The 25153-nt window shown below is 39.6% G+C and overlaps 4 protein-coding genes across 5 annotated transcripts; 2 read left to right on the top strand and 2 right to left on the bottom strand.

Moving 5' to 3' along the window:
- Window positions 1-1057: 1057 nt before the first annotated feature.
- On the bottom strand, window positions 1058-3539 carry LOC106083611 (aryl hydrocarbon receptor nuclear translocator homolog). The gene has a single exon (XM_013246748.2). The coding sequence runs from the start codon at window positions 3160-3162 to the stop codon at window positions 1225-1227; it is 1938 nt and encodes a 645-aa protein (XP_013102202.2). The 5' UTR covers window positions 3163-3539; the 3' UTR covers window positions 1058-1224.
- A 295-nt stretch (window positions 3540-3834) lies between these two features.
- Window positions 3835-4690, top strand: LOC106083613 (uncharacterized). 2 transcript variants are annotated; one of them, XM_013246751.2, is made up of 2 exons: window positions 3835-4245; window positions 4306-4690. In XM_013246751.2, exons 1-2 carry the CDS (start codon window positions 3994-3996, stop codon window positions 4603-4605), a joined length of 552 nt encoding a protein of 183 aa, XP_013102205.1. In that variant the 5' UTR covers window positions 3835-3993; the 3' UTR covers window positions 4606-4690. The 2 variants fall into 2 exon arrangements, with proteins under 2 accessions (XP_013102205.1, XP_013102204.1); XM_013246750.2 differs by having other exon boundaries at window positions 3863-4690.
- On the bottom strand, window positions 4624-5705 carry LOC106083612 (dephospho-CoA kinase). Its single transcript, XM_013246749.2, has 3 exons — window positions 5492-5705; window positions 5139-5430; window positions 4624-5078 (listed from the first exon to the last, which is right to left on the bottom strand). The coding sequence occupies exons 1-3, from the start codon at window positions 5601-5603 to the stop codon at window positions 4763-4765; spliced, it is 720 nt and encodes a 239-aa protein (XP_013102203.1). The 5' UTR covers window positions 5604-5705; the 3' UTR covers window positions 4624-4762.
- A 1012-nt stretch (window positions 5706-6717) lies between these two features.
- LOC106083580 (THO complex subunit 4) lies at window positions 6718-9265 on the top strand. The gene is made up of 4 exons (XM_059362447.1): window positions 6718-7100; window positions 7956-8154; window positions 8216-8419; window positions 8485-9265. Exons 1-4 carry the CDS (start codon window positions 6870-6872, stop codon window positions 8634-8636), a joined length of 786 nt encoding a protein of 261 aa, XP_059218430.1. The 5' UTR covers window positions 6718-6869; the 3' UTR covers window positions 8637-9265.
- The last annotated feature ends 15888 nt before the right edge of the window (window positions 9266-25153 follow it).

Below are 25153 nucleotides of genomic sequence, written 5' to 3'. Positions count from 1 at the left end.
GGCGTTCACCGTGAAAGGCGGCCATTTGAAGGTACTGCGATGGTCTTTAAGGTCGCTTTTTGCCTGTTGTGCACGTTTCCCCCAGCGAGCTTCCTACTTCTGACAGTCACAAATTGAAGATGCATGAGCTTTTACGGTGATACATAGTATTTGGAGATAAGTGGTGGTTAGAAGTGTGACTGTCGATTCTCACTCACCCCACTTTGGCCGTTAATACCCCCATGGGGGTGCTTCCTTAGGGAACATGCGGTCTCTCACCACTGCGATTATTACTTAGATTACTTTTACGTGGAGGCCAGAAGCCACGTTTTGCCCAAAATCCTTAAGAGTTGCGTGGTGCAGTATAATCTGAACTCGGTGTGTGAGGCAGTGATTAGAATGCAAAACTATCGTTTTCCTTTACTGTTTACAAATCTGATGTTGATGATTAGCATAAGCATATCTAGAGAGGATCAAAACACTGTTGAAGCACATCATTGACATAACAACAATATTCAACATATATCATTACATCAATTTTTTTCATATTGATCTATTACAAGCCGCTACTACTAAGCCATTCTTCAATTCCATGGCAGCCGGTTGTACGTACCGGATTGACCCTATGAAGTCCTAAATTGGCAAGGGCTATCGCTTCAGTGTACAACACACTGCTATAACAAAAACAACAACAACAACAACTAAGTCAATCTTAGCATTCTTAAGCTTTCACTGCATGAAAAATACTTGATTTCATAGTCTGCTGCATGAGCCATTGTAACCATAACTATGAAGTAAACATTTAATTTTTGCAATGTCGTTACAAACAAAAGAATATCAAAAGAAATACTGATGCAAGTGGAATGTGAAAGAAAGAAAAAAAAACGGGATCAAGGTCAAGGTGTAATATTTATACTATGGTTTTAATTTCAATTTAACTTTATTATGTAGGCGCAGAAAAACTTGGTTGGGCTAAGTAATAATGCAAAGATTAAATAATAAATACTTCGTACAGAATTGAGATTTTTGTGGTTTACGAAGCAAAATGCTTACCAACCCAAAAAAATACAACTTGTCATTATTTAAATCTTATATTAAGTTTTGTGTATTTTTTTCGTTTTGTTTTGTCGTATGTATATTAGAAATAATATTAGAAAAGTTTAGACTTATAAACTATTTTTCTCATTTTGCTGCCTAAACGCGTTTACTCTTATATGCGAACATACATCGTAATACTAGACAAACTTATTCAAATTGTGAATTAAACATATTTATGGTTAGATCCTCAAATGTGCCAGGAGCACTTTGATCCAACATTTGCAACATATCGGAAAATTCTTGCCCCTGTTGCGGTGGCTGCTGGCCGGGAACGTGATGCACGGGATGAGTGGCATGTGGGTGGGGTGCATGATGCGGATGGGCTCCAGGGTGGGGCGCTGCCTGCCAGTCCCACATGCCTGGCGGAGGGGCTTGTGCCGGTCCCGTTTGGTAAGCAGCTGCTTGTCGGGCATTGCCGGCACTTAATTGTGTGTATGTGGGTCCACTTGGCGATCGAACTGGACTTGATTGAGGATATTGGTAGCCCTCTGTCACGGGCTGCTGTTGCTGCGGTGGCGGTCTCAATGGCCAATTTGAGGGATGCTGCGGTGTTGGCGAAGTGTTTGCTTTGGGAATTTTAGCCATATGCCCTGTATTGGGTGAAGGACCGCCTGTGGCGGTGTTATATGCCAGAGGTGAGTGAGTTGCATCATAGCTATATGGTACAGGATTCTGTGTTGAAGATGGTCTTTGTACATTTTGTGGTGGCTGCGACGATGGTTGCTGCGGCAAATGATGTGGTCCTGCATTGGTGGGTATCATATTATGGGGTGCTCCATACATATTGGGATCTCCTGCTGCACCAGAAGGCGTTACATCTCGCCGTGCTTGCAATGTGTAATCTACCCCCGGTGTAACGTAGACATGTTCTTGCGGCTCTGGATTATTGTTGTCATGGCCTGTGGCCGCATGCAATGATGTCTTATTCGCGCTATTGGTACACACGATATACTCCACCTCATCCGTATAGGGATTTAAAAAGGCATACGCTTGAGTTCTGAGCCAAACATATTCGCCCGATTTGCCTCTTGCTCTGTACATTAGGGAGAACATTTGGCCCTTCTGTTTCAACACCTGCTCAAAACTTTCTTTCATGTGTGATTGGTCCTCAGGATGGAAGAAATCGTAGCAGATTTTGCCCAGCAACTCTGGAGGCGTATAACCCAAAATATTCATGACACGTTGATCGACGAATGTAAACTTGCCATCGATGGCATGGCGTGTTATAAATTCGGATTGATTATTTGCATTTGTGACATCGGTGGAGGCTGTGGACGTAACCTGTAAGCGACCAATAGCAACAAGACAACAATGAGATCCATGCATGTCATCGTCAGGACGTTCCATATGCACCCCGGGAAACATTTCTGTTGGTGGCCAATTCTTTATATACCCAGTGCAATGTACTACCGCGAAATTTGTTCCATCTCTGGAAGGTCCCAATGAATTGCGTTGTTTTAAACGATTCAAGTGTCCAGCTACCATAGTTTCTGGGTTGACATTACCCACTCGCATGCGACATATAAACCCACGACGAGCACCCATGCTTAAACGCATGGATGATTGATGGCCCTCTTTTTTGACAGTACCCGATTTCAGATCTAATATGCGCCCTGAATTTTGTGATTCTTGGGTGGATAGTTGTTCTCTGATCTTCTCACGGTCATCTGGATGTATATGCTCATAGAGACTGGTACCATACCAATCGCTCTGCGTATAATTCAATACTGGTGTCACGGAATCCGAAACATATATAACTCTACCAGAATCACAGGAAACCACAAAAAGAAATCCATCTGCAGCTTCCAAAATTAAATGTTTCAATTCCTGATCGGTTAGAAATGAGGGCTTGTAGGTACCATCACTGCTGGTATTCCCGGTGCCTCTCAAGGCCTTCATATGGGCTACGGCCATTCGCAAAATGGTTAATTTATCAGGTTTTCTAGCCAGTGCGCTGCAAGTAGGCACCATATCGGAAAGCTCTGTGATATAGGCTGTCATCTTATTACGCCTTCTGCGTTCGATTTCACAGTGGTTCTCACGACTGGCATATCGTTCCTTGTCCTGTATACTGGTATCGTCCATGATTGGAATATGCAATGAGTTTCTCTTCTATTTAGGTCGTAACTTCTTTTACTTTTTCTCGTTGTTCTTTGCTGTTTGGTGTATTGCGTTAATTTCTCTCTACACCCGATTGCTAGCGCCACTGTTTTTCTTCGTATGCAAGAGGGTTGTGACGTGTTGAGCCCGTTTTTCTTGGAATGAACTTTTTATTAACAACTATACTGAGTTTTACATGATTTTTACAGGTAAATAGTATAAAATTTTTGGATCAATAATCACACAGGGCTTAATCTTCTAAATTTTGCTTCGAAATTATATCATTTTCCATTAAATTGTTTGTAAGAAGGTAAGAAGAGAAAATTGTTCTGTGTATTTGATGGTGTAGTTTGTGTGTAAAACTATTGGTACGCTTATGTACAACCCAGCCTGTGACTTAAATTAGTGCGTGCAGCATACGTATTAACGTAATTTCTTGAAATTGTTGTATTTGACAGAGGTTGTTCAAATAATCTTTAAATGTGAGCTTGTCTCGTGCAATAAGATGATTAAGTGGAATTCTATCTGATTTGTAGAGGATAGTACTAAAACAGAACAAAGCAAATATGTGTATTTCCATTAAGGGAGTATATTTTTTATTTTGCTAACAATTGGCGGTTGTGAACAGCCCTCTATGAAGGTATTCTGTCTATTCGAAATGCAGTTAGCGGCCGCCGTTCAATATATTTCTAAACATACCTACAATACAGCGCTGGCTTTGTTCTCTGAGTAAGGAACTTATTTTTGTTGACATCATTTTAAGAAAGTATTTTTCTTTTACAAAGTTAAAAGACTTTGCTACGCCAGTTTTAAACAATGGAGGCACTGGATATATTAGAAAAACGAGTGGACACATTGACACGTATTCTTGGTGTCGTTCCTGATAATGGTATGGAAGGTGAATCATCGAAAGTGACTGCATCTGGAAATGTTATTGACTCTTTGGTATCGGCCAATAACATAGTGAATGAAGCTATATCAGGGCGTGAGAAGATCAAAACAATTGTAGATCGCAGTGAAGAACTAGAAGCATATCTAGATCCCCATTTTCTTGAGGAGAACCAACAAGTTAGAGCTAAAGAGGTGTATCTTAATGCAGTGGCAAATGATCTTCACACACAATTTCAGCAATTGGATCGTATAAAAGAACTGGAGCCGACACTGGGTGCAGAATACTTTCGCAATATTCCGGGGGAGTGCGTAGATAAGCTTAAGCAAGTCAACGAAGACAACACTGAGTTTGCTCAGCAGGCAGAGCTTATAGAAGAAAGCCTGATATTGGCAATGAAACGTTACGGCGAAATACAGAAGGGACTCATGGACTCCTTGGCTGTAATGAACAAACGATTGGAGGCTGTCGAGGAGAAACTGCAACAAAATAAAAAGGAGCAAATGGAAAAGGAACTACCCACGAAAGAGGGAAATTAAATTAGTAATAGACATATGTATGGATCATTATTTATAGCAATGGCATATAGCGATTGATAGAAAATATAATTTATTAATCAAGGAATAGTCTACTTTATAATACCATAGCAAGTTTCTTAAGCAATGATTTTTTTTAAACAACATTTAACTAGTTTCTTTAACTTCTTGAAGCACCACCTAAGCTGGGGAATACATTAAAAATCTTATTCAGATAATATAAAACAAAGAGTATTGCACATATAAATCCCAAGAGGCTTAATCGGTTGCGCCAATGTTGCTTACTTTCCTTCATCATATTGCATATGCGTAAAGCAGCTGCTTCGGTATCCTCTTTGGAACCGTTATTATCTATAACAAAATGGGACTTTTCACACTTTTGTTCCAATGGCATCTGCGACTCAATGCGTTTCTTGGCATCATCCTCTGACAATTCATTACGCTCAATTAGCCGCTGAAGCTGTTTGTCGGAATCGCTAAAATATTCATAAGTGGTTATGAGACTTTGGATTACTGCTTGGAATGGTATCACCTACCAAGTTACACATATTATTTTGTGAATGAAATCCATTAAAATTCCAGTTTCAAACAATAGAGGTAAATCCAAAACAATCCAAGCTTTACCACTCATAAAGTTTTTAAATACTTCTTTAAAAATTGTACGGTGTATAACAGGATGTGTTATTTTGTTCAGTTTTCCTCGTAATTCCTTATCGTTAAATATGGCTTTTCCAAGTGCCACTCGATTAATTTCCTTTGTGGGCAACAAGACTTCATCTCCGAACTCTTCCCTAATTTTATGCCAACAAGGTGTGCCAGGTTCTACAACTAATGTGAAATGTAGGTCATTAACATTAATTAATTAACAACAATAATTAAAAATAATTACTTTGCCTTGCGATCTTATCAGCATCTATTACAGGAATTCCATTACTTTCAAACACATGGCTGACAGTGCTTTTGCCAGATGCAATTCCACCCGTTATTGCAACAATGAACATTTTATTTTCCCAAGGAGTAAAGTTGTTTAATTTAACAATTCAATTAATATTTTAGAACAACCCCACAAACCCCTTAAGAAATTACACGGTATTGATAAACGGGAAAAGTAATCATTGAAAATCGTAACGTAATGAAATTACAGTCGCTGCCAAAGAAATCGTAACGAATTGCAGTAATTGGGTGGTTCACATTTTAAAAAAAGTCGTACATGTTGGAAAGTGCGGAAATGATCGATTAAGGTGCCATCACACTACATGTTCTTGTCTTATGACGTCAAATTTTGCAATTGTTAAAGTTTGACACATAGTGTGATACGAATAAAAATAACACATGAAAATCACTTTTCAAAATAGCATTGTTGTTTTTTCGATTAGAGCGGTGCTCTATTCCTTCTGTCAAAAACATAAAGAAATCTGCTGTTTTTGCTGTACCTAAATTAAATTGTTTTCACAATTTTAACAACTTGTAGCCATAAAAAATCAGCTTTTGCTCACATTTTTAGACATATACTTTCCACATTTCGAGAAATCTGAATGTTTTTTTTTATGTGTCAATTAATGTTTAAACATTTCTTTGTAAACGGTAACCGATAGACGCCGTTCATCGATAAAAAACGAATGATTTTGATTTTTCAGTCATGACTATGTGCACATATGACTCGTACACCTTTGTTTTCACTAATACTATTACAATGACCATGCATCAGATGTGCCATGTAAACGGGCCATAATAGTTTAGTGAAAATAAGGGTGTATGCGTCACATGGACACATAACCATCAGTCATGGCTGAAAAATCAAAATCATTTGATTTAAACGATGATTGGCGTCAATCGATTACCATTTACAAAGACATTTGTAAACATCACTAGACAGATATTGAAAAACCTGTTCTGTCCAAAATAAAGTTATAACAAGAGAAGAAAAGTATGGAAAATAAAACTAAGTCAAATAAAATAAAAATTAATCGATGTATCTTTTTGGCAAAAGGTGTAATAAACACGTACAATTTCATTCACAGGAATTGATAACATAACCCGAGGGATCTGGAGTTTTAATTCTTGTGAATGAATGGATTAAGAACAAGCCAACCCATTTCGTGTAGAAACGGTCATCATTCCTCATCCACTTTCGTGTAGAAACGGCCTGTGTTTTGCCTTCGTCGGCGTGGGTAAAAGTGCTTGGAAAAATTTTATTGCTTGCTTTATTGCGCGAAAAATAGAAAGATTTTGTTCACCTTGACCGAATAATTATTGAAAGAAGCAAAATGGTGGACAAGATTGAAATGAGTCTCGACGATATTATCAAATCTAATCGCGTGCAAAAAAAAGGTGTTGGAAATCGGGGTGGTGGTGGAAACCGACGTGGTGGTGGCACTGTTAACCAAGGAAGAAGAGGAGCAGGTCGCCGTGCACCAAATTCATCTCCACGTAAACCTGGCGGTGGGATTATTAAAGGTCGAGCTGCAGGAGGAATTCAGAAAGCCAAATTTTCAAGGGTAAAGCTATGATGAAATTCATTATAACAAATCACAAAGAGCTATATATAATAAAAAAATGGCTCGCACCTGGCTTGCTAACAAAAATTTATTATGAAAGATATGGAGAGTGCAAACAGACACGGCTTGCGGCTGCAGATTATCCCTAGTAATTACACACATTTTCCAATTTTACAACAATAAACAACAGTATTCAATTGATGAAATTTCTTTCCGCAAAAAAGAAAATGGCCTCATAACGGGAAACATATAGAATGCAAAGAAACAAACACAAAGTGTGTGTATGTGTGTGTGTGCGTGTGTATGTCCGCAAGAGAGGACAAAAAGATGTTTCGGCGAGAGCGTGTGGCTCGCAACGGAAAAGATGTGGCATCACTGCATTGTGCAATAAGCCTAAATGAGCGAAAGGCTTTGAGATATTGTTTGTTGTTTGCATCATTTTCCCCCTTCAATCGCATTTTAATTTATTAATAAACTCTACGCCATGCAAAGTTATTCTGCGTCATATTCAACAAAAAAAAAAAAGTATTTACCAAACTGTTATTGTGTTATCTTTTTTACAAACATTTCCCAAAATTTGCAATATTTTCTTTAACAAGCCCCAAAAAGGGCTTCCCCCTTGAATTTAGCTACGTTGTTTCATTTAGCAAAAACAAATCAACCAGTCTTCATATTAAGAACCTAAACATTTCCTGTAAAATGAGCTGCAACCGGCGACCCTGTCTTGTCAACTTCAATGTTTACTTTCGAACACAAAACAAGACTACTTTCAAATCCTTTAGAACAGTAACAAAGCAAACACAAAGTCGAACTTCTGTTGCATCTTGTACCTACTCCTACTACTCCTCCCTCTAGGGTGATGTGAACAGCGCTTGGAAACATGACATGTATGATGGACCAAAACGTGGAATTTTGAAAACTGCAGACTCTGCGAAACTTTTAGTTTCAAATTTGGATTATGGAGTTTCGGATTCGGATATCAAGGAGTTATTTACCGAGTTTGGTCCGCTGAAGAAGGCGGCCGTTCATTATGACCGTTCGGGTAGATCGTTGGGTAAGTGGCATAATGCATTTACTTTCTTTTCCAAACTTTATGCATTTACTTTCCGATGTAGGAACTGCCGATGTTGTCTTTGAGAGGCGCTCGGACGCATTAAAGGCTATAAAACAGTACAATGGCGTACCTTTGGATGGTAGACCTATGAGTATACAATTTTTAACTGATGCCTCAGTTGCTACAACTCGCCCACCAGTACGTAATTCAGGCCCTAGTCCAAGCAGAAGAAGACAACCAGTTGGTGGCAATAGACGAGGAGGTGGTAAGCTATAATTTACACAAATTAAAGGATTGCGTTTTCTTACTTTTTTGTTAATAATATTAAAGGTGCTGGTGGCGGTCCTCGTCGTGGTGGTCCCCCAAATCGAAACAAGGCCGTAGGCGGAGGCGGAGGTAATCCTCGTACTAACAAAACAACGCCAACAGCTGAAGAGCTCGATGCGGAATTGGATGCTTATGTCAACGATATGAAAATATAGATAAGAACATTTAGTTATTTGGTATTTATATTTTGTAATTGTTAAGGCATCAACTCCCCACTCCTAAGTATCCGCTCAGATACTTCATATAATGTAAAGGAACAAACTATTGTTGCTATACAGATCAGAGATATAGCCACCGTGTAGCATGTACAATCAATCAATCGAGTTGGTAACATATTGGGCGCACGGTTTTTAATGTTAATTTTGTATTTAAACCAATTACAAAATGTCTTATCAACTACCACTTATTTTTTTTTACTTTACATCCCATATTTTAAGTTTTTTTCACTTAAACTCTTGACTTTTGCAACAAAACTTATTTAAAAGAAAACCCATTTACCATATCGGCTAGCAAACGATCACAATGGAATCTAATTTGAAAAATAAATAATTTGAACTGATTTAGCCAAATATTTGATGGTAAACAAAGACAACGGTATGACTTTATTTGTAACAAATAAAAAAAGTATTGATTAAAAAAGAACTAAACTTATAACTAGGGTATAACAAAACAAAGTAATGACACGAATTGGGGATTGCCTTTAATTTTTTAGTGCAAACCTTTTTGCGTAATTATGTTAAATTGCCTAAAAAAATTAGAATAAAGTTTTCTTTAAAAAAATCAACTATTTTTTTCGTTATTTGGAATAGTCTTATACATACAGTATTGGGACAGCTATAAGGCAGAGTTAAGAAAATACAAGGCGAGCTGAAAAAGGTTTAAACCAAATCCCAAATGGAACTATGTAGCTACATGAAAGATAGATCCAAAACTTTCAAGGAATTGAATGCCGTCAATTGTCGCGAACGGCTTTTTCGTAGCATGACAGAATTTCTTGACGTTGAGGGGTCGATTTTGGATTGTCGTATAGTTGAACAAAAATTTGTACAAATTTGGAAATTTTTTTCAGTTTAACTCAATATCAGTGTTTTAAACGTTCACCTACTAAGTAATTTTAAAATCATATGAGATTTAATAAAGAAATGAAAATTTCTATAACAAATTTGGCCGTTTGCAACTCAACTGAAGTTGGGTTGCAATCCATAGTCATTAGGTTAGTTTAGGTTGAATGGGTTCCCCATCAAAGGTGTGTTGACTCGGAGGCCAGTTTGGCCCATTGTGGTACCCTAGAGAGAGAAAGGGAAGAGAAAGAAGACGTCAGACCTCAGACTAGAGGTTATATACGAATAAAAGAAAGACACGAGGAGTGGAGAACCCGAGAGGAGGGTGAAGAAACGCCCGTCCCCACGCAAGCACGGATCTACCTATGCCGGAGCTTGTGACACCCCTAATCGGAACCATCCTGTTCTCTCAACAAACCTCAGGAGACATACCAGAGGTGCCTTAGCAAGTTTACCCTGATCACAGAAGAAATGGCTCCCCAGAAAGGAGAGCCTTAGTCTCTGCAGACCCGGACAGGAAAACAGCAAGTGCTCAATAGTCTGCCCCTCCTCCAACTCCTACAGAAGTCATTGTACGGTGTGCCCATGCGCGCCACCATGCGGCCTATGGCACAGTGTCCGGTTATGACCCCTTTCACGGTACTCATCGACCTCTTATCGAACGCCAGCAACTCCCTCGTCCTCCTCTGGTCGATGACTGGCCATAGCGCCTTCGCAGTCCGGCAACCATCCACCGAGTCCCACCACGCCAACGACGCCACCCTGGTCGTTTCATCTACTGTGTTCAGTAGCTCGACATATGACATCAAGTCCCTGACTCCATCTTGGAGCCATCTGTGTAGATCGATCTATTAGTCTCATTCAATATAACTGTTTTGAAAGTTCAAATGCTAAGTAAATTGTAAAAATATTTACAATTTAATACAGAAATGGAAATTTCTACACCAAATTTTTCCAATATGACGCGTCGACAATGTAAAACCCGTCATTTTTAATTAAAAACGGGCCCTATAGCAAACCTCCCAACGTTATGACTTAACATTTAAAAATTCACCTGTTCTGGGTGCAGGGCCACAGCAATCTCAGAGAATTGTGTTGGAGACGAGATGGCAATACTAGCAACTACTTTACATATATCAGAGGAACCGCAATCTGTAGTTATGTGTCTATCAACGTGAACAGCGAGTTCTCGGTCAACAAATCATCGCAAATTGGGCGCTGACAATCCTCCAAGATTATTTAGCCCAGTCTAAAGCCTTGCTGTCGGCGATTAAACTGGACTCATCAAACTCATTGTGGCTGTCATCAAAGGTCATTGGAAAACCTATTGATAGACTTAAGGTTGTAAGTAGTGATTTTAAGCAGTCTTGTCATGGTAGGAAAAAGAAAACACAATGGACCCTAGAGGGCGCCAGCTAAAGCAAACTCTGAAAGATGAACCCCACCAAACGTTGAGCTTTATATATTTCGAAAACACTTTAGCGTTAAAGCCAATATTGCTGTAAACTTGAAATTTTGCACTGATGCTTCTTATTGTTGTAGGTTGTTGGGGAATTGCAAATGGGTCATAGCGGTCCATAAATGAATAAAGCTCCTGAAATAGAAGGATTTTTTTATTTAATTTAATACCCCAGCCTGCAAGGAAGTTGTGTGGCTCCACAGGTCTACAGATCTAATAGCCTTACGTGCTTCCAGCTAATTGCCCACATACGTGCAGCATGGCTATGTAATGGGGAGATCGGTGGAGCCTGCACAAGGTTGTCCACAGTATAGGGGATTTTTTGACTATGTGAGGACCGACACTCTAATCCAATCTTTAGGCCAGAACCGGGTGGACCAGATCCTTAGAGAATGGATATGTTAAGAAACAGTTGAATAAATTGTGTGGGTCCCATGACAAAGATAAGGAAGAAAATGGCACAGGTAAGCCATAGGCGTCATTTTTTCGCCACTCCTATGGCTGACCAAAATTAACACCCTTAACGGATTCTGACTTAGTAAGGATTTGAACCTGATTGCTTTGCAGAGGATGTTTTGATGCTTCTGATGGGTGGGGTCCGAATTAGCTATGCAAAAAGGACAAAAGGTTGTTGTGTTAGAGCTATGGGTCTGAATGATAACCCAGAGAAGACTGAAAGCTGCTTGTTCACAATGAAAAGGAGGTGGGCCGATTTGACGCACCACGTTTCCTCAATAGAACGATTTACAACAAGGTCAATTGCTTGGAAGGGTCACATACGAGAGTGTACCCAGAAGGCTCATACATGTGGGGCATCATGTAGACGCGCGGACCATGCTCAAAATGGGGTCAGAGGATAGTTCACTGGCTCTACGGGAGCGTGATACGCTCAGTTGTTTGGTAGACAGCGATGGAGAAAAAGTACAACATGAGGACAACACAACAGATTATGAGAACATGTTATTTTGGCATTGGCGGGGCGACGAGAACCACGTCTTCTAAGGCACTGGAGACTATTTCTGATGTCCGACACATAGGATAGACAGATTAAGAATGAGCCAGAGACTGGTTAAAAGCAGGTCATAACGTCGATGTACATATATTCGAGGCCATATAAGGAAGCCTACATGGGTTGGAAGAGGATTCAAATCGGGTACCTGAGGAGATACTTGAGGTCGAATGGGAGACACTGCTGTCAGTGGCACGGTTTTGGATTCTTACATTTGAACTCTTACATTGCCATCTATTAGTTCATGCTATACCGATGGATCAAAGTTAAAAGTGGGTCTGGCAGTAAACCAAATGCCAGATCATATCACGATTCTGTAGGCGGAATTCCGGGTGATTACAGAAACCGTGTTGTTGCTGTAGCAGTGTGTTGTACATTGAGGAGGTAGCCCTTGTCGATGAAGGAATACGTCGGGTCAATCCAGTACGTACAAGCGGCTGCCATGGAATTGAAGAATCTTGTGTTGTGGTATGGTATTAAAGCATGAAAGTCAAGTGTTAACATCACTAGGGACAATTAGGCGGCCCTCAAGGCTATAAAACCAAGCCGGTTAGATCACGTTCGGTCTTGGAATGTAAGAAGGAGATTAACGCCTTCTCTGGACAATGGCAAACAATTAGAGAGTCAGTATCACGAATTTCCTGACATAGATTAGTTTCGTGGTTAAGCCTAGTACTGACTTTTCATCTGAATAAGTGTAAAAAAGCATTATAAAAAATGGTGACGAAGAAAATGCGAACACATTCCGTAGAAATGGTACTGAGTTCTATTGGGTTGCCCAAAAAGTAATTGCGGATTTTTTAAAAGAAAGCAAATGCATTTTTAATAAAACTTAGAATGAACTTTAATCAAATATATAATTGCCATTTTGTTCGATAACCTTTTGCCATCTTCCTGGCAAATTTAGTATTCCACGCTCATAGAACTTCTGGCCTTTATCTGCAAAAAACTGAACCAAGTGCGATTTTGTAGCCTCATTATTGCCGAAAGTTTTACCATTTAAGGAGTTCTACAAAGATCGAAATAAATGGTAGTCTGATGGTGCAAGGTCAGGGCTATATGGTGGATGCATCAAAAGTTCCCAGCCAAGCTCACTCAGTTTTTGGCGAGCGACCAAAGATGTGTGCGGTCTAGCGTTGTCCTCGTGGAATATGACACCTTTACGATTGACCAATTCTGGTCGCTTCTCCTTGATGGCTGTATTCAATTTGTCCAATTGTTGACAGTAAACATCCGAATTAATCGTTTGGTTCCTTGGAAGCAGCTCAAAATATACCACACCCTTCCAATCCCACCAAACAGACAGCATAACCTTCTTTTGGTGGATATCAGCCTTTGAAGTGGTTTGAGCTGGTTCACCATGCTTGGACCATGATCGTTTTCGACTAACGTTGTTGTAAACAATCAATTTTTCATCTCCGGCTATGATTCGTTTTAAAAACGGATCGAATTCATTGCGTTTAAGGTGCATATCACAAGCGTTGATTCGGTTTGTTAAATGAATTTCTTTCAATACATGTGGTACCCAAATATCAAGCTTTTTCACCAGTCCAAGACTTTTTATGTGATAATGGACGCTTGATTTTGGTATATTTAACTTCTCTCCTATCTCACGCTCAGTTACATGACGATCCAATTCGATTAATGCTTTGATTTGGTCATCATCAACTTCATTTGGCCGACCGAAAAATCCGCAATTACTTTTTGGGCAACCCAATATAAGCAAAATATAAGCGACATGGCGCTGCGCAAATACTAATTTCGCTTTAATTAAGTGCCAATGTTATTAAATGCTCGCGAAATGTGTTGTTGTTTGAATTTTGTTTGTGTTCTGGAAAAGAAATAGAGTCCGTCGGATAACGCAATAATTTAATATGCATTTACATTGCGAATAATGTCAGTACTAGGCTTAACACGGATATGGCTTAAGTGTATGGCCATGGTGACATGGGGACGGATGAATATCCCCACCCTCTTTTCAGCCCAGGTTAAGTTTAAAAAGGGGGAGCAGACATTAATCTTTCTCAAAGGGTTCTCAATGTAGACATCCAGACCCACTCTGACCCCTAGCTTTGATCCATCTGTGTACCATGAGCTTCCAAAAGGGCAATACCAGAGTTCCGTCAATCCAAGACTGCCGCTGGTAGAAAAAGACCTCACAAATGGCAACAGCATTAGTTAGGCAAAAAGCATAGATACAAAATTTTTTTTATTGCAATCTAGGCGCTCAGTGTCATCAATAAAATACTTGTCCGGTCCGGTCCGGTCGAACTTTTTTCTCGTTTCAGAATTTAATGGTCATTGAACATTTTTTTGTTTTGGTTTTCAATCGCGATATCAATTCCAGGAAAGAATGTATTATTTCAAAGAAGTTTATCAGTGAGAAGCGGAAAGTAACAAATATGCAACAATGATCTTTGTTTTTTTATTTTATTAATATTTTTTACTTTTAATGTATTCATGTTTTCTTTCTGTGGCGATGATAACGTAGACAATCCAGTAATCATTCCTGTGTCAGAGACGATTTTTTCGAACATAGTAGTCATATAATTTTATAGAAAGTTTGTTATGGACATCTGGAATTTTCTCTTTCCTTTGCACTGCGATGGATAATGTTGATAATGTTGGCCCATTATTGCCAATTATCGTCAAAATTATATTTTCCTCCAAATTTTGGGGAATTTGATTGATTTGATTTGCGGCTTAATAAGGATAATCTGCATAATCTTGTTGTTGTGAGAAAGTTCGTTCCGGTCCAAAGGACCGAACGCCGCAGGAACAAGGTGGCCATTGGCTATTTAAAGGCGCTAATAACTCTCTTTACAGGGTGGCTGATGAAAGCCGCTACCAAAAAAAAATGTAATAACTTTTTTTCTATTTAATAATAATAATTTAATAATTAATTTAATTAATTAATTAATTAATTTAATTAATAATAATTTAATAATTAATTTAATAATTTAATTTAACATGAATAAAAGAAAAATGTATTCCATACACCGAAAAAAAAATGTAGCAATATTCATCATTGTAGCAATATTCATCAGCCACCCTGTATCATATCGAGCATCATACGCACTCAGTATTTGTGCAAGAGCCGGTGCTACACATCCTCTCACTGAGACTCTTTGCTCTATAGTGCTGATTATCCGCGGCTACCGTTGCAGTTACTCCATATGGAGCATTCCACTATCCGCAACCTGTGGACGCGCCCGGTAGCTCGCGGCTAAGCTTCTCGTGACAGCAAAAAACACCACACAGATCGGACTTCAATGTTCCAGCCTGTGTGGTGCTTACAGCTATCCTGTACCGAGATGGAAAGTGGTTAAGGGGTTACGACGGTGGGACTGTGGGCAGTATCTTAAGCTGCTGTTACTAGACCAAAGAAAGAGGTTGTTTAACCTTTCGACCGTCCAGATACGAGTTGGTGCCGTAATGATCAATGACTTCGACTGAATGTTTAATAGTAGGTGGATTTTTAGAGGACAATCCACCAGAACACAACATCATATATGTACAGATTGCAAATGCAAATGGAAATTTTGCCCATGAACATTCCACTATGTAACAGGGGCAAACTTCTCACATATCAATGAGTGCAGTCCGATTCAAGTTTAAGCTCAATGATAAGGGGCCTCCCTTTTATAGCCGAGTCCGAACAGCGCGCCGCAGTGCGACACCTCTTTGGAGAGAAGTTTTACATGGCATAGTACCTCACAAATGTTGCCAGCATTAGGAGGGGAAAACCACCGCTGAAAATTTTTTTTCTGATGGTCTTGCCAGGATTCGAACCCAGGCGTTGAGCCTCATGGCGGACATGCTAACCTCTGCGCTACTGTGGCAAAAAGGGAAACTTATTTTTTGAAAAAAACTCAGAACGGTGAGTGGTGCGGGGAGAGAGTCGAGAGTGGGCGCATCTGAAGTTTGTTTTTTCTCCTGTCAGTTGGCATCATGCTAGGTCTAGGAAGCAGCGAGCATTCGATGTCGGGAGCTGCTTTTCATGCAACGTGCCTTCCGCGCTCGCTTTAAAATTGCTACTCACAGACACGTTCCAGGCCGTAATTCGATTCTGTCGAGGATTAACTCATTTCTGGAGTGTGGAAGTGTCGCTAAACCCAGAAATGGACTTCAACGGTCCACCAGAACTCCCGACGTTCGGTTCGCAAACACGCAGCTGGTATGGGAATTTCTGACACCACTGTTCGACGAATTCTTCATTAAGACCACGATCGACCACGGACCATTGCCAACATACCGATTGATATGTTGCAAAGAGTGGACACGAATTTCAAAAATCAACTTAATCGGTGTATGTGCAATAGGGGTTGCCATTAACCCGATGTCATTTTCAAATAAAAAAGAATTAAAACAATAACTGAAGTACTTTTGATTTTATTGGTCTTTCAAACCTGAAGTTTCTCTGGCGAAACTTGTATAACATTATAGATATGAGAATTACAGTAGAATATACTGTCGTCATCCGACGTCTTAAAATTTGGTACAAGCATGTTTTCGGCCTAGAGACGAAGCCTATTGAAATTGGAAAAAATCGGTTCAGATTAAGATATAGCTTCCATTTATATGTTCGTCCGATTTGCAGTAGTAATGCAATAAAATGGTAATTTGTTAACGGATTCTTTGGCAGAAAGGATTTTCTAATGACTCTCGACATTACTGGTGAATTTCATAGAAATCGGTTCAGATTTAGATATAGCTCTCAATTATATATATATCGCCCGATTTTCACTTCTAAAGTCACTGCAAGCGCATTTATTGACAAATCTTGCCAAAATTTTGTACAACGCTTTCCTCGACTGCTTCCACAATATCTACAAAATGTAGTCGAAATCGTTTCAGATTTAGATATAGCTCTCATAAAGGGTGATTTTTTTGAGGTTAGGATTTTCATGCATTAGTATTTGACAGATCACGTGGGATTTCAGACATGGTGTCAAAGAGGAAGATGCTCAGTATGCTTTGACATTTCATCATGAATAGACTTACTAACGAGCAACGCTTGCAAATCATTGAATTTTATTACCAAAATCAGTGTTCGGTTCGAAATGTGTTCAAATTTTGACAAATTTTGTTCAGCGATGAGGCTCATTTCTGGTTGAATGGCTACGTAAATAAGCAAAATTGCCGCATTTGGAGTGAAGAGCAACCAGAAGCCGTTCAAGAACTGCCCATGCATCCCGAAAAATGCACTGTTTGGTGTGGTTTGTACGCTGGTGGAATCATTGGACCGTATTTTTTCAAAGATGCTGTTGGACGCAACGTTACGGTGAATGAACACATTTCGAACCGAACACTGATTTTGGTAATAAAATTCAATGATTTGCAAGCGTTGCTCGTTAGTAAGTCTATTCATGATGAAATGTCAAAGCATACTGAGCATCTTTCTCTTTGACACCATGTCTGAAATCCCACGTGATCTGTCAAATACTAATGCATGAAAATCCTAACCTCAAAAAAATCACCCTTTATATATGTTCGTCAGATTTTGGCTAATTTGTAATAACGGTGTCATTATAGTTTGTACGTAGTTGCTCGAAATTTGATACCGATTGTTAAATAACCCATCTGAAAACATCCGCCGAGGTCCATCAAAATTGGTTCAGAATTAGATATAGCTCCCACTTTGTACCTATAGTGTAGGTGTAGGGTATTATAAAGTCGGCACCGCCCTACTTTTGCCTTTCCTTACTGGTTTTGAGACAACTTTTGTTAGATAATAGATTTCGATGCAAAAAAATTGCTGATTTCATTCAGTAGGACATTCTCCCCATAACCTATGAAACAATTTTAATAAAGTTATCATTGAGCTATCCAGGCACGGGATAGCTGTGAGCACCACACAGGCTGGAACATTGAGGTCCGATCTGTGTGGTGTTCATTACTGTCACGAGAACCTTAGCCGCGAGCTACCGGGAGCGTCCACAGATTGCGGGTAGGAGAATGCTCCATAAGGAGTAGCTGCAACGGCATTAGCGGACAATCAGCGGCATCGAGCGGAGAGTCTCAGTGAGAGGCCGGACGGTACCGGCTCTTGCACAAATACTGGCTGCCTTTGATGCTCGATATGACAAGGCGAGTTATTGGCGCCATTAAATAATCAATGGAACGGAACGAGTCTGCACTCCTACAGGAGCTTGACGAGGATTGCCACCTCCACATAAAAATGTGGCTACAACAACACAGAGATTTTTGTAGTGTTTCCAAAAAAGTATTCGGGAAAAACATGTGTTTTCAACTGTAAAAAACGAACATAGTACCCGCCATTAGACAGATGCCCCATGGGTAACTAAATTATCCGCAATTCGAAGTTTCTTAAATAAAACCCAACTTGTATACAAATAGGAATTTTGTCAATATGTTATGTAAATAGAAAATTTATTTATTTATTTATAAAATTAAATTTCGTGGAAAATTCCCTGGAAATATGATTTTGATAGAACATTTCTTCGACATTAAATACCTATATATTGGGTTGCCCAAAAAGTAATTGCGGATTTTTCATATAGTCGGCGTTGACAAATTTTTTCACAGCTTGTGACTCTGTAATTGCATTCTTTCTTCTGTCAGTTATCAGCTGTTACTTTTAGCTTGCTTTAGAAAAAAAGTGTAAAAAAAGTATATTTGATCAAAAAAAAAAAAATCCGCAATTACTTTTTGGGAAACCCAATAATATCGTTAGTTTTTGAACTTTAAGTTTATCTAAATGAAATTTTATCGAAAAGGAAATAGGAAACCCCAAACAATTTCGATTGTCTTTCTACAAACAGGTGTTTCATTAAAATTGACAATTTTGACTGTGATATTTCTAGAATCAATTTGGTTTTGTTTATGGAAAACCTTGGTGGTGATAACGGCGGTACTTTTTTTATACAAACATAAAAATGAGCTCTAAAAACATGTGTTTCTTTCCAGAAACGAGATAACAGCGATGACGAGAATGACTCAATCTCGAAGACCGTCTGGAAAGAACAAGAAAAAAAACATACATACAACTACAAATAAGTATACAAATAAACTAGACAAAGGTTCCTCGATTATGGCATTTTCATGGAATCAATTAGCAGATTAATTTTATAAAAAAAAGTTTGGGTTTGACTGGGCCTCCTAAAATTGGTTAACTTTACTTTAATTGGCTATGACAGAATATTTGGTCCACTAGCTGAAGGTAGAATAGCGTTCCAAGCGCCTCGATCTTCTGCGCTCATTATAAAATCTCTGACACCAAGTTTCGAGGTGTCTCCCACAACTTGATCACTCCATTGGGCTTTTGGTCTTCCCGGTTGACGTGTACCACCGTGTTTGCCTTCAAAAGACTTCTTTGCTGGAGCTTCTTCTTCCATTCTGACAACATGACCTAGCCAACGCAGCTGTTGTATTTTGATGCGTGTAACTATGCTATCGTCGTCATTCAGCTCGTGGTTCATACGTCGCCTATATTCTCCGTTAACGCAAACTGGTTTACATATTTTACGAAGAATCTTTCTCTCAAATACTCCAAGCACTGCCTCATCTGCTTTCATAAGTACCCATGCTTCAGAACCATATAACACCACGGCTAGTATCAGTGTCTTGTATTGAGTATTCTTCGTTGGTCGAGAGGTGGCCTTGTTTCTAAACTGCTTAATTAGTCCAAAGTAGCATCTGTTTGCCAGTATTATTCTTCGCTTAATCTCAAAACTGGTGTCATTCGTTTCGGTTACGGCGGTGCCGAGGTAGATAAAGTTACTGACTGTCTCAAAGTTGTGGTTCCCAACTTTCTCCATGTTCTTTATCTGCTCGGTTGTGCAAGGCTTTTTGGGAGTTGAAACCATCCATTTCGTCTTATCTCCATTTACTGCCAGACCCATTTTCACTGACTTTCTTTCGATTCTTTCAAAGGCTGCAGTTACTACTTCCGGTGACCGACCTATGATATCAATGTCGTCGGCATAGGCGAGTAGCATGTGTTCTCTTGTGATTAGTGTGCCATATCTATTCACATCTGCATCTCGTATAATCTTCTCCATTCTCCAGCAGGGTATTAAAGAGATCACACGATAGGCTGTCTCCTTGTCTGAAACCTCGTTTGGTATCAAATGGTTCGGAGAGATTCTTTCCTATTCTTACTGAGGAACAAGTGTCATCCTGCAGAGTCTTATTAATTTTGCAGGGATACCAAACTCAGACATGGCTTGAACGTAACCTTTGAACCTTTGAACGTAAAGGAGTATCGAGGGCGGCTTTGTAGTAAACAAAGAGATGGTGTGTGTTAATTTGTCCTTCTGGGGTATTTTCCAGGATTTGGCGCAGTGTAAATATCTGGTCTAGGGCGGGTTTACAAGATCTTAAGCAGCATTGATAGGGCCCAATTATATCATTGACTTTAGGTTTTAATCTTTCACACAGTACGTTCGAGAGTATCTTGTATGCGATGGGGAGGAGACTTATTCCTCTGTATTTGTCACATTCCGTCTAGTGTCCTTTCTTGTGTACGGGACATAGTATGCTGAGGTTCCAATCATCGGGTATGCGTTCTTCTAGCCAGATTGCGCAGATAAGCTGATGCATACGCCTTATCAGCGTGTCGCCTCCGGTCTTAAATAGTTCAGCTGGTAACCCGTCGGCCCCTGCTGCCTTGTTGTTCTTTAGTCGGGTTACTGGACCTCATTCTGACTAGGAGGTAAATATTCTATACCATCATAAGGGATTGGTTCTGCGGTATCCTCTTCGCCGCCAACATCGGGCACTAGCAATTGGGTAAAATGTTCTTTCCATATCCTCAGCATGTTATCTGTGTCAGTTACCAGATTTCCTTCTTTGTCTCTGCAGGAGAATGTGCCTGCACCAAAGCCATCGGTTTGATGTTTAATTCTTTGGTAGAATTTCCGGACTTTATTCTGACTCCTGTACATCTCAATTCGCTCACACTCACGTCTTTCCATTTCCTCTTTCTTCTGCAGAATAGTTGTCTCTCCTTTTCTCCCGATACCTCTCCTTCATCTGGCGCGTTGCTACTGATTGCAGGATTGCTCTATATGCCGCATTCTTGGCTTCAGTAGCATCTCGACTCTTGGTCGTACCACGGGTTTTTTGGAGGAGGCTTCCCGTACCCAAGTACGGATTTCGCAGCATTTTCCATGGAGTGGGCAATAGTTTGCCACTGCGCCATTATATCATCGAAACAAGGAGTGCTTTCATGAAGCAGTTGGGTCAGTCGAGTGGAGTATGCCGCTGCCATTTGTTATGTTTGCAGCTTTTCAATGTCCAGCTTCCTTGCAGTGTCAGATCGTACTTTCCTCGCCATGTTCAAACGGGTGCGAACCTTTGCTGCAACAAGGTAATGATCCGAATCTATATTCGCTCCACGGATCGATCGTAAAACTAACACGCTGGATGAATGCCTTCCATCTATCACAACGTGATCAATTTGGTTTCTCGTGTTTTGATCGGGTGACAGCCATGTGGCTTTGTGAATATTTTTATGTTGGAATTTGGTGCTACTAACTACCATGTTTTTTGCCGCGGCGAAATCTATCAGCCTCAATCCATTACTGGACGTTATCTCGTGGAGGCTAAACTTTCCGACTGTTGGACCAAAAATGTCTTCCTTCCCTATTTTCGCATTCAAATCTCCCAGAACGATTTTAATATCATTAGCGGGGCAGCGGTCATATTCTCTCTCTAGGCGCTCGTAGAAAATATCCTTGGTCTGCTCGTCTTTGTCTTCCGTCGGGGCATGGACACAAATAAGGCTGATGTTGAAGAATTTGCCCTTTATGTGGATTGTGTGGCTAGCCTCTCATCCACCGGAGTAAAGCTGCAGACAAGGTGTTTCAGTCTCCGACTAACCACAAATCCACAGCCAAATTCATGCCTCGTGTTATGGCAGCTATAGTATAGTTCGTCACCGTTTGGTGTTGTAGTGACGTCATTCCCAGTCCATCGCACTTCCTGTAAGGCGGTAAGATCTGCCTTGTACTTCTCTAATACATCCGCCAGCGCGTATACTGCACCTTCTCTATAAAGAGTGCGGACATTCCAGGTGCAGATCCGCAAATCATGGTCCTTTTTTCGTTTGCGTGGGTCGTTAACGTTGGAGGGGTCTGCTTTTACTATTCGTTTGTTTCTCATAGTAGTTCTCAGGTTTTCGGGGGCGGGTTACTGGCCCAGCGCCCCAACCGCATGTGTTTTGTGGGATTGCAAACGTATCCCTCGTTGTGGCGAGCCGCTTGCTCCAAGACTCGACGCTCGCCGCCCCTAACCTGGGAACAAGCCATTGGTTATTTGAAGGCGCCAATAACTCGCCTTGTCATCTCGAGTATCATTGGCACTCAGTATTTAATCACTGAGACTTTCCTCTCGAAAATTGCTGACTGCCCGAGCCGCATTTGCAGCTTCTCCGCATAAAAACAGAGCTTTCCACCATCCGCAACCTGTGGACATGTCTAGTATTGTGTCACCACCTAAGTGCCGGTATCTTTTAGACGCGAAAGCCGGGAAATGGCAAAGGAAATCCTCCAACGTCTCATCATCTTCTCCGCATGCCCTACACATGCTATCACTTGCCCCACCGATTTTACATTAGTGTGCTGGTTGTCCTATGTGTCCCGTTATGATACCAATAGCTATACTGACCTCCTTCTTACTTCCTTTCAGTAATGGCCTCGTCTGCTTACGATCTGGATCCCTCCATAGGGTTTTCGCCGTCCTACCGACCGTTTCACTGTTCCACAATGTTGCATGTGCATTTGTCTCCCACTCCCTTAACTCGTACTGCATCGACCCGAAAGTCTTTAGGTTAACCAAGTTTATTGACGGCAGTCCTCTGGCCTTCACCGCCAAATCGTCTGCCCTTTCATTTCCCCTTACTTCGTTACGGTTCAGCACTCAAACGATGCGGATTTTGCCATCCTCAGAGAAGGCGTTAATCTCCTTCTTACACTGCAGACTGGTTGTTATTGCCCTTATTGCAATTTTACTGTCGGTAAAGATGTGCACATTCGACGTCCTCGCGTTAGCACCACACGAAGAACTTTGCTTTGGTAAAATTTTTACGCCATATTCAAGTTTATGAACAATTCGCAACTAACTAAAGATGTGTAAAATTTATTTAACACTTGCAATTTTTCCTTTTTTTATGCAAAATTTAACCAAATTATATTAAAATTAGCTTACTTAATTGGAATAAGTTTTATAATTTATTTTATGAACCACTTTTTTCTGAGTGCATGGTGAAGGGTATATAAGATTCGGCTTGGTCGAACATAACGTGCTTTTACTTTTTTCAATTTAAACTAAAGTAAACTTCAGGAGCAAACTTCATTCATTCCGTTTGTTATAACTCAAAATATTGGTTTAAGACTCTAAGTGATTAAGCTCAACTTTTTCCATGCGTGGTGGTTCTGTTATGACTTCCATCATTTTTGTCTTTTTGTAGTTTTCATGTAAACCTATCTTCCGATTTGAAGAAGATATATAAAAGTATATATTTACATAAACCTGTATTGCATAGCTATTATTTCCATACTATTTTCAAACTCCTGCATCGTATTGTGCAAAAATAAACAATCTTCTTAACATAACGATTATCCTAAATACCAATCTTAGCTTCACTGACAATTTGCAGATGCAAAACCGTCATTTGTATACGAAAAAAATTAATTACAATTAGTTCTTTTTATTCGAAACAAATCTGCATTAGAAAAGGTCTACTAATGAAGTGATTAAGCAAAATATCCGAAGTGCATTCACACAAATGGATGCACGTACTACGAACTACATACATTCAAATTGCGTATGCAAAATGGGTACACGTAATTCAATTTAGGTGACTACGATGTTGAAGTGAATTTTATTGGTTAAATTTTGTCGAGAATGATCGTTTTACTTAAACAAAAACAAAAATATCAAATAAAACCTACACTCTAGATTTTGGGCAAACACATACTTTACTTTCACTTCTCTTTCTCCCTCTCAATGTGTGTGTTTGAGTTTGCTGCTAGCCACACACTCTTGCTCTCTCTCTCTCCCGACTTTTCTTTAACCCGTTGTTTGGGTCAAATTGTCACCTTTGTGGGCCTGTCTAATCGAGGTGTTAAACTCAACCATATTTATCTGCAGATTTAAATCTGTGCACATAGCTAGGTTTAAATGTGTGTGTGTGTTTGAATTTAAAATATACTGAAATGACTATTTATTTGGGAGAGATTATAGACGCCAGTTTGTCTTCAATCTTTATACATATGCAATTTAGCAATGTAGAAACCTTTAACACTAAAACTACCCATAGTCCCATATTCTCTTCAGCGCGATGTTTTTTTTTTATTTTTAACATGCATTGCTGTAAGACAATTACCACCTGGTCCACTAACTATGTGTCATTCAAATGAGTGAACACCGTTGATTTTGATATTCAAAAAAGGCCTGCGGAAGACTATTAATTTCTGCTTTCTAGACACACTAACAACAGAGTACGAGTATTTCAAGAACTGAACTCTTCGTTTAAAAATACAACATTGTATGAGACAATTGAGAATTGATAAATTAGACACCAAGTAACGAGATGAGTGAATGCATAAAATGAGACCTTCAGCAAAAAGAATGATTGATTCGGATTTCAGTGAGTGCTTCAGATAAAATACTATTTTTCTTGTCGTCTGCTTTCGTAGTACGAAATTCATACGAAGGCAACGTGGTTGCTTTGGCAAAAGCATGGGTAAATACACATACACACACACATGTCTAGATGCTTTATATGAAAAAACAAACAGTTTGCAAAAGTTTTGTTTGATCAGTTCATATTTTGAAAATGACAGCGAGACGCTTTCATAAGCAATGTTCGGGAACTAAAAAATGTATGCAAATTTGCACAAATTTTTACTGGAAGTCGTTCGCGTACTTTATTTACCAGCAGAAGAGAGCGCGAGGGAGAGTAAATGTTGACAGTTCAAAAATAGAGAACCTGCTAATTTCTACTGGGACTTTTTTGCCAGCAGAAATTTGCAACTTTGAACAGATCTTTTATAAACGTCAGCTGTTTTATGAAAATCAGCCGTTACATGAAAATTCAAAAGATAACACCAAAATGGATCACATAGGCAGAGGTAGGTAAAAAATAAAAATATTGTTTATTGGGAACCATTAAAT

This window comes from Stomoxys calcitrans, chromosome 2 (genome assembly GCF_963082655.1).
Source record: "Stomoxys calcitrans chromosome 2, idStoCalc2.1, whole genome shotgun sequence".
Taxonomy (NCBI): Eukaryota; Metazoa; Arthropoda; class Insecta; order Diptera; family Muscidae; genus Stomoxys; species Stomoxys calcitrans.
Note: the sequence above shows the minus strand (reverse complement) of the source record. Positions and strands in the feature narration are given on the sequence as shown.